Source organism: Arachis ipaensis, chromosome B4 (assembly GCF_059453495.1).
Source record: "Arachis ipaensis isolate K30076 ecotype BB chromosome B4, ASM5945349v1, whole genome shotgun sequence".
Classification (NCBI taxonomy): Eukaryota; Viridiplantae; Streptophyta; class Magnoliopsida; order Fabales; family Fabaceae; genus Arachis; species Arachis ipaensis.
Genome location: NC_142439.1, coordinates 68,951,106 through 68,961,211, shown reverse-complemented (window position 1 = coordinate 68,961,211; position 10,106 = coordinate 68,951,106). Strand labels below are relative to the sequence as shown.

The 10,106-nt window shown below is 39.8% G+C and overlaps 1 protein-coding gene across 1 annotated transcript; it reads left to right on the top strand.

Annotated features, from left to right (window-relative positions):
* Positions 1 to 9,181: 9,181 nt before the first annotated feature.
* Positions 9,182 to 9,807, top strand: LOC148567820 (uncharacterized). The gene is made up of 3 exons (XM_088484624.1): positions 9,182 to 9,422; positions 9,485 to 9,576; positions 9,655 to 9,807. The coding sequence occupies exons 1-3, from the start codon at positions 9,182 to 9,184 to the stop codon at positions 9,805 to 9,807; spliced, it is 486 nt and encodes a 161-aa protein (XP_088340750.1).
* Positions 9,808 to 10,106: the final 299 nt, after the last annotated feature.

Genomic DNA, 10,106 nt, shown 5'->3' with positions numbered 1-10,106 from the left:
GATGGAAGGTAGCCATTGACAACGGTGATCCACCAACACACAGCTTGCCATAGGAGGACGTGCGTGCGTGAATCAGAAGACAGAGGAAAGCAGAGATTCAAAGGACAAAGCATCTCCAAAACTCCAACATATTCTCCATTACTGCACAACAAGTAACTTTTAATTTATGCTCTACTGGTTACTCACAATTCAATTGATAAACATAATTGACTTCCTGACTAAGATTTACAAGATAACCATAGATTGCTTCAAACCAACAATCTCCGTGGGATTCGACCCTTACTCACGTAAGGTATTACTTGGACGACCCAGTGCACTTGCTGGTCAGTGGCACGCGTTGTGAAAAGTGTGATTCGTGATTCGTGCTACCAGTTAGCCCCAACGTTAGCCCCCTAACTTGGAGGCTAACGTTGGAACTTGAAATTTCATCCCTGGCCATCCAACGTTTGTGCCAACGTTAGACCCCTAACTTGGAGGCTAACGTTGGCACATGAATATTCAAGGAAGAGGAGCAAAAGTTAGCCCCAACGTTAGCCCCCTAACTTGGAGGCTAACGTTGGAACTTGAGAAGATCTCCCCTGGGCACCAACGTTTGCGCCAACGTTAGCCCCCTAACTTGGAGGCTAACGTTGGCACATGAATTACAAAGAGAGAAGGGCCAACGTTTGCGCCAACGTTAGCCCCCTAACTTGGAGGCTAACGTTGGCACATGAATTACAAAGGGAGAAGGGCCAACGTTTGCGCCAACGTTAGCCCCCTAACTTGGAGGCTAACGTTGGCGCCACTAGCATACAAGGCAAGGCCAACGTTAGGGTCAAAGTTAGACCCCTAACGTTGGCACCAACGTTCATACCAGTAAAATGTGTTTGCTGCTATGAAAAGTTGGAGCCAAAGTTAGACCCCTAACTTTGGCTCAAACTTTTGGTCCAACTTTTGCTAACCTCAAAACCGGTTCAATTGGTTCACTTCGGTTCTTCTCCAAACTTCAAGAGCAATCAACCAAGGCCTCTTTCAACCCAATTCCACCAAGAGTAAAGGCCTAACTCAAGGCTTGAAGATCATTTTTGAAAGTGTATAAATAGGATAGAATTCAAGTTCTTCGGGGAGCTTTTCCTTTTAGAATTTTCATAATAGCTTTCGGAGAGCTTTTGAACTTTAATTTCTTTGCTTTCATTGCTTTCAATTTCAATTACACTTGTCTTGGATCTTGAATTGGAGAATTGAAGAAATTCTGTTTCAATCTCAATCTTGGATCTCTCTGTTTCTTTACTGTTAATTGAATTTCATTTCCGGTTAATTGTTCTTCATCTAATTTCTTGGCAATTTACAATTTCCTTGCAATTGTTCTTGTTGGATCTAGGAAGGCATTGAGATCTAGACTTGGTTTTCTAGTCTCTGGGTCCTGAGATCTAAATTTCCCATTTCAATTCCCTGTTTACTGCTTTTTCTGTTCATTTACTTTTCTGCTTCATATCCGGTTCAATCCCAATTCCCTTTTACTCTTCTGTCTGATGCAATTTAGCTTTTCCTTGTTTAATTTCTGCAAATCCACATCCCAATCCCCTTTACATTTCAAGCAATTTACATTCCTTGCACTTTAAGATTCCACAATTTACATTTCTTGCACTCTAAGTTTCTGCCATTTAATTTCTTATTCCTTAAGATTCAGCAATTTAATTTCCTTCACTCTTTACTTTCATGCAATTTACATTCTGCAAATCACAAATCACCCAACCAACACTCGATTCGCTTGACTAAATCAACCACTAAACTAAAATTGCTCAATCCTTCAATCCCTGTGGGATCGACCTCACTCCCGTGAGTTTTTATTACTTGATGCGACCCGGTGCACTTGCCGGTTAATTTTGGGTATTTTGGGAGAAATTTATTTTTCACCAAAATATCTCATCAGTTAACTAAGTGAAATTAAGATTCAATTTTCATTATCATTGATAAGGATAACTTGGTCTGGACTTCCAATTTCTAATACCTTGCCAAGAGTTTATGTTTATTGTTATTATTTTATTCCCTCTGCCATTGCTTTTCTAACTTTTTACCTTGATCCAAAAAAACCCCAAAACATACCTTTGCATAACCAATAATAAGAACATACTTCCCTGCAATTCCTTGAGAAGACGACCCGAGGTTTGAATACTCGGTTATCAATTTCAAAGGCGTTTGTTACTTGTGACAACCAAAATGTTTGTATGAAGGAATTTCTGTCGGTTTAGAGAATATATCTACAACGCGAATGTTTTTATGAAATTCTTTACTGGCAAAAATCCTAACGTCAAAATGGCGCCGTTGCCGGGGAATTGCAAACGTGTGCCTTATTATTGGTTATTGTAAATATTTTATTTTTGTTTGTTTATTTGTTTTTATTTTTGTTTTTATTTTTGTTTTTATTTTTTGCTTTTTCTTAAGTTAAGAGGTTATTGGTTTTTATTTTAAAATTTTTTCTTATCTTATCTTATTTTGAAATTCAAATTTCAAAATTCAAATTTAAAAATTTTAAAAATTCAAATTTAAAAAATTTTCAAATTTCAAAATTTCAAAAATTTAAATAACCTTTTAATTTAAATTTGTTATTTATTTTGTTTTTAATTTTTATTAATTACTATGAACTCTCACCCCTCTGGTTTCAAGTTTGATTCCAATGTTGTTGTTAAGAATGAAAACTATAATGAAAATAGGCATCAAGGTTAGAACAATCAAAAATGGGAGGAGCCACAAGGATTTGATCAACCCTCATGGCAACAACCACCTCCATTGGACTATCAACAACCATTCTGTGATGCATATCAAAGCAATGGCTATGGTGAGCGCTCTTTTGATTATCAACAACCACCACCATATGCCTATGAACCCCCTCCTCAACATAACTTTGGACCACCAAACTCACAAGCCCCTTTCCGCCATTCACCTCCATATGACCCTAACCCTCAACCACCATACCAACCACTTTATGAGCCATATGAACCATACATAGAACCACCCCAATTCCAACCCAATTACTCACAAGAACCACCACTTTAATATTCACCATCTCCATATCCATCAATCCAAGAGCACTATGATCCTATTTATGAAAGCCGAGTGCATCAAGAGACAAAGGATCGTTTCAAAGAAACAGTGGATCGATGTCAGGCAACCATTCATCAATTGGGGCAAGCAATAATGAGTCAATTAGCTTCCCGACGTTCGGACACTCAAGGAACCCCCATGGCTTCATGTGGACAATCTAATGAAGAACGTAGTATGAAGGAGATACTAGAAACTCCAATGAACAGTACGGAGCATGACTTTGTACTGGAACAAGTAGAGGAAGCCGGAATTATTGAAGAAGAAGAAGTGGTTGAAGACTTAGGAGATGCAGAACCTCCATGGGAAAGTCCAGTCATAGAACCCCCTTCCAAGACGTTTGAAATTGATGCTAAGGAGGGTGTACAACCTCCAAGGCATATCACAGTTAAAGACTTGGAAGAGGTTGATTAAGAGATGGAGATTCAAGAAGAAGAAGCACAACCTCCCATGCCCTTGGAAAGCAATGAAGAGAAGATTGAATTGGAAGAAAGCTACCAAGAGGAAGAGGTTAAAATTGAAGAAGCTTGCAAAGAGGTGGTAATTATCAGAGAAAAGTACAAGGGAGTGGAGCTTGCAATTTCATTAAAAATACCTCCCCCTAAGTTACCATCATCCTTCACAACATTCAAGTGGGTAAAATTCATATCCCTCAGCTTTCTAATTCCACTTGAATATGGGCTACTGGAGACGGATGGTCAACTTAGAACTCTTTGTGGCATTAAGAGTAAGAGGAAGATGGTCAGTGGTAAGAATTGTCCTGTAAGGTTCATTATGGTTGGAAGCTTTAAGTTTAAACGCAAAGGTTGGGATAAAGCTCAATTGAATGGGTCTAGGAAGTTGTTTGGACACTTCAGTGAGAATTCAGATTGCTTGCCACCCAGATGGAATCATGATGATCAACAAAAAAGTGGGTGTAAAAGTAAGATTTGGGATCCTGGAATCTGCTATGACATTTGTCACCCCGGGAGCCTAAGAATCTGTTTGCAGTTTCTTAAGTGCTTTACATGCTTAGTTTGGGACCCCGGAGGTTACTGGAGATACAAACATTGGTGGAGATTCCTGGATGAGTTCAAGCACAAGCCACCATAATAGAGAGCGCACCAAAGGTCCAACTTAAGGACTTTAACTAAAAGTGCTAGGTGGGAGACAACCCACCATGGTATAATCGTTCCTTTTTCATTTTTATTTAGTTTTGTTTGTTTTTGAATTTTATTTTATTTTGTTATATTGAACCTGGACTTTTGCATCACATTCATATTAACACTGCATTCTGCATTTTTCAGATTATAAAAAAAAAAAAAAGGATTTTCGCACGCGACGCGACAGCGTCGCCGACGCGTGTAAGGCCCACATCGGTTGGAGAGGGGAACGAAGCATGCCTTATAAGGGTGTGGATACCTCTCCCTAGCATGACGCATTTTGACGAGTGAGTGTGGGGGACTTTGGCTATCATCCCTATCATCAAAGGCAAAACCGTGAGGCCTTGTGTGCCAAAGCGGATAATATCGTGCTAGCGGGTGGTCTGGGCTGTTACAGATGGTATCAGAGCCAAAACCCGGATCGATGTGCCAGCGAGGGCGCTGGACTCCCTTAGGGGGGTGGATTGTAAGGCCCACATCGGTTGGAGAGGGGAACGAAACATGCCTTATAAGGGTGTGGATACCTCTCCCTAGCATGACGCGTTTTGACGAGTGAGTGTGGGGGGGCTTCCGCTATCATCCCTATCGTCAAAGACAAAACCGTGAGGCCTTGTGTGCCAAAGCGGACAATATCGTGCTAGCGGGTGGTCTGGGCTGTTACAGATGGTATCAAAGCCACAACCCGGATCGATGTGCCAGCGAAGGCGCTGGACTCCCTTAGGGGGGTGGATTGTAAGGCCCACATCAGATGGAGAGGGGAACAAAGCATGCCTTATAAGGGTGTGGATACCTCTCCCTAGCATGACGCATTTTGACGAGTGAGTGTGGGGGACTTTGGCTATCATCCCTATCATCAAAGGCAAAACCGTGAGGCGTTGTGTGCCAAAGCGGACAATATCGTGCTAGTGGGTGGTCTGGGCTGTTACAGATGGTATCAGAGCAGTCCTTCCTGTAGAGCCTGAGGAATGGACCGACTATGCTTTAGTTGCATACTCTGAGTGTTTGTCATGTATTAGGTCTTGTCGAATGACGAGAATTAGAGCTTTATGCACATGACGGTCTATTGATTTACGCTGATTAGTCTCGCATTGCATAATTCTTGGTATTAAGTTTGGCCGGCTTAATACTAGTGAATTATGTATATGAAAGCACTGATGGCTTATCATAGATGAAATCCGAGTTTTCAGTAAAGCGAATCGCAGGTTTTGGAAAAGTTGGAAACTATTTCTCGAGGCTATTCAGTTGTGTGTCTTGAATTTTGTTCGAGTGGACCTGTTCTTTTATATCCTATCTTGAAGTTCTTGTTTGCTAGTCCTTTTTGAAAAGTAGTTTGATTTTTCAACTCTATTCCTCTATCCATATGCATTCTTGTTTGACCTTAAGTGCATATGCTGGTTTAAGATCCTTGTTGCATCTATCTTCCTCTGTTTGAGTTCTTCTTGATTCAAGTATTCTTTGATATAGCCTTGAACTTGTCTTAATGTGCTGTGACTTTTAACTCCGGGTTTCGAGTTCATTCTTAGAGAACTTGTTGATTCAGTTTTTCTCTTATTTGACAGTGATTACAGCTAATTTTGAGATTTTTATAAAAATTGCTGTTGAATAGATATACACTTATCTATATGTGGAACTTTGAAGATTTCTTATACAGTTTAACAACTATTTATTTCTAATGCCTCGCCTGTGCTTTTACTGGTTTATGGAACTGCATTTACCTTAAATTAGAATTTGGCTTTCTAGTAATTTTACTATGGTTCCAATGCACATCTTCATTTGATTATGTATTTAGATATTTTTCAAAATTTTGAAAATAAAGGATTTACCACTTTTGTCTCGGTTGAGTTTCGTTTGATAAGCTTTACTTAACTTATTTTGAATTGAGTTTGATTTAGCATGCCATATGATTCATGCCATTGTTGTTCTTTTGAAAGTGTTGGACTCGTATCTTTCTTCTTATGAACGGACTCGTTCTCTCTTAAGCTTTCCATCTCCATGAATGTCATGTTTGACTTTGTTTTTAACTAACCTTTTACATCTTGTGCACATTACTATTGATCTTGGTTTTTCCTCTCTTGTAAATCTCAATCTTATGTGAGTCAGCTTGATTTGTTTCAATTTCATGCACCGTTTATCCTCTCATTGTCTTTACAAGAGTTTTTAGTCAAAGATTTATCCTTGAGAAATTACTAATGGTTGAGTTGTCTTTTTCTATGACTTTTGTATTCTTTTGAATCAATTGAAAGCTTGTTTGATGTCTCATGCCTAGTGGATCTTGTTTGAGCTATCTTGGTTTAAGATCCTATCTTGCATGGCTTGACTTCTTTTTAGTACATCTTAAACTTCTTGAATGTTCTTCTGAGATGGTGATTTCAAGAACACTTTTGGAGTCTTGTTTTGAACCTTTTAAAGAAGTTTCAAATTCTCTTGTAAGAAGTTTTAAACGGAATTTATTTTCTGTTGCTTGATTGAGAGTGAAACCATTATTCGATTTTGACAAAATTGTTCTTAAAGTTGGCATGCGCTATTTTAAATGAGGTTTTGGAGAGCTTCCTTGTTTAGTGGAAATCGGTTCGTTTGTAACGCACCACTTATTTTCTTTACTAAATTGTAAGCAAATTTCTACCTCGGAATTTCTTTTCTAAAGAGAGTTTAACTTCCTCTTACGTCCATGCTATAAATGTTATACACGCTTGTTTGAATATGAATTTTTAGAATTTTTGAACAAGCATTTGTTTACTTCCGAGTTTTTATGAACTGCTTTTGGTTAAGTTGTGCATCTAATTATCTTTCTAAGATATTTGAGGAAATATTTTAGCTCTTAGCGCTCTACATGATTTATTTCAACATGAAATTGTATTGAAGTAAAGCCACGATTGTGCTTTTGTTACTCTCTTGAAGGATGTTGTTGCTTAACCTTTCTTTTAGACTGCGAAGTGGTTTTTTCGCAAGTTTTGGTTCCTTTATGAACAATGTATTCGGAAGTACCTTTAATCGTGCTCTTGAGTTTTGTGAGCTTTGTCTTGGGTTTGATATTCCTTTTTGTAAACCTCCTACTTCTTCGACTCAACTTGAATTTGTTTCGAACTAAGGCGCTGGTTCTCATCTTATTAGTCCTATTGAATTTCTTGGATCCAAGGGTTATCTTTGGAGTGGTCAATTGGTTTATTTCTAGCAAACTCCTTTGCTTGAGTATCCTTGTTTATCTGGAATTGGGTACATTCTCTCAAATCTGAGTACTATCCTTGACATTCGACTCTCTTTTCTAAATCTTGTATCCTTCTGAGTAGACTCGAGAATTGTTTTGATATCATGTGCGACTTGTAGACGTAGTAACGCGATACGTTAGTTCTTTAAGACGTGATATGTGTATACGGAAGTTGAAGCGGTAGGTGTGCAACGTTATGAGTTGTGGGTGTTTTGTTCCTTGCGAACGGGTTTGCGATTGTTAGGCTTATGATTGGATATGGGGATTGTAAAGTGCTCGATGGAGTTGGAAGGTTGAAGCTTTGAGGTTGAGATGAGATTAGTATACGGATGCTGAGCACGTCGTTGTAACCTCATCCTGTTTTATAACCTTCAATGCCTTACCTTACTATCACATGTTTGACCCATGTCACCTTTTGCAATTGATCTTACCTTGTAGCGTTTGTTTTGCACTCACACTTCTACCTATGCATCCTTATGCATATGACTATCAAAGTATTTGAAAATCGTATATATGTTTAAATGATGAGATATTTTTGCTACTTCCCTAAATGTGTTCAAGGGTGAACTGTTATGAGATTTCTTTCGTCTTGTATCAATTTTCGAGGGCAAAAATTTTTATAAGGTGGGTAGAATGTAAGACCCAGAACCTTTGAAAAGTCTTTTTATGATCAAGTCTCAAATCATATAGAAATTTATAGCCTTAATTTCAGAAATTATTTTTATTAAAGATAATTAAGGCAAGTTGTGATTTATTGAATTTGAGACAAGTTATGATTTATTATCCAATTTTATAATTATTGGATTATTTTCTATATTCAAATTATAAAGTTGGTAGTTGTGAAATAATAAGGGTTTCTATATGATTTGGATTAAATAATTAATATTTTAAATATTAATACTGCTACTTTGAAAAATAAAGGATTTAATCATATTATTTATAATTATTGGATTTGAACATTTTATTGGAAATAAAATGTGAAATATGAGCAAGTGGTATTTCTATACATTATTATTGTTGGATTAAAATTTATATCTAATTACTATACTATCCCTACTTTTATTTGAAATTACAAAACTAACCCTATTACCCTAATTCTTGTTGTCTAAATTACCAAATTAACCCCCCAGCTAAACCCTAACCAGTTGCTCTCTTCCCCTAACCCAATCAGCAGCCGCAACCTCCTTATCCTGAACACAGACACTCAGCTCACTGAAAGGAAGAAAAATGAAAGTATGGGAATGAGAGAAAGCAAGGGAAGAGAGAGATCGGGAGCGAGCTGTAGAGGGAAGAGGGGAAAGGGGGGAGCAGCGCCGGTGGGTACCACAGGCGCCGTCGCTGCTGTTTGTTGCCATATGGGAGAGTGAGGGAGAAATGCAGGGCGAGAGGGAGAAGATTCGTGCGCCGTCGGAGTCGCTTCGTCACCGCCGTTGAGGTCCTCGCCATCGCCTTTAATGGAGGTCTGTGAACAGAGGGGAGGCACGCGAGGAAGGAGGACGCCGTCGCGAGGAGGAGTGTCGCCTCACTGCCGTCGCTGATGAGCGCAATCGCCGCCGATCTGGTCCGAGAGAGGGAGAACGTGAACAGAGGGCAAGACGGGGAGCCACTGCCGCTGTTTCCTGAACCCACAGTGCTCCCTATCGCCTCTGCCATCTGGAACCGCGTCGGACCGCCACGCGTGAGGAGCCAGGCTGTCGCTGCCCTTCCCGTCGCAGAAGAGAGAGCCCAAAGGAGAGAGAGAGGTCGCACGATGATGGAGGGTGGTTCCACCACCCTTGCTGCCGTGCCGTCAGAGTCTTCCGCCATGGCTGCTGGTCTCCTAGCTGCTGCTGTGGTTGGGGGTCTGCTGTGTATGGTCGCCGGAAAACCTTTCTGCCACCGGAGCTGCCCTGAAACACCATCGGAGTCTGACAGCGTCACTGCCAGAGTTCTGAGGCCACCGGAACCACCGCCAGAGGTTCTGGCTACTTCTGCCGTCGCCGGAAAAGTTGCCGGTAAGGGTTTCATTTGAGGTTTCTGCCTTTTTGGTTTTCGAGATGGTTTTGATGCTGTGCAGTTTTTATAGTTGATCCACCGGAGCTTCTGGCCGCCGCTGGAGCTGTTGCCGGGACCGGTTCGAAATCGCAACTGCTTCGTTTTGTTATTCCGGTAAGAAATTATGTTTTGAAAGCCCTACGTTAGTGTCCCGTACGTGTATTAAAGCCTTTACGGTATTAATGTTCTTAGAGTTTAGTAACTGAGGTTGCTCGTTGTAATTTAGAGCTGTTTATGTTGCTACGAAAATGTGTGGGGCTGTGCTTTGAAGCTGCCTTCGATTTCAAGTTGAGGCGAAAAGGGCTTATGAGGCATTTGGATTATGGGATTTGCGTTTTGAGGTAGGGGCGCTTTCCAAAAACTATAGTTTATTATTGGAATTATTACATATGGGTACTGATGTGAGATATTGTGTACTTGGTGATTGTATCTGCCTTATGTATCAATTGATTGACTCGAATGACTATGGATGTTGGTTTGGCTGAATTGTTGTGTGGCTTGTGAAATGTAATGTTTGAAGTTGATTCTTTAAATATTTGAAATGAGTTTAATCCGTTGAGGATTGGTTTGAATTGAGTCAATTATTTTGATGATGTGAAAGATAGAATGCTCTTGAAATTCAGCCTGGGTTGCTTTAATTGCTC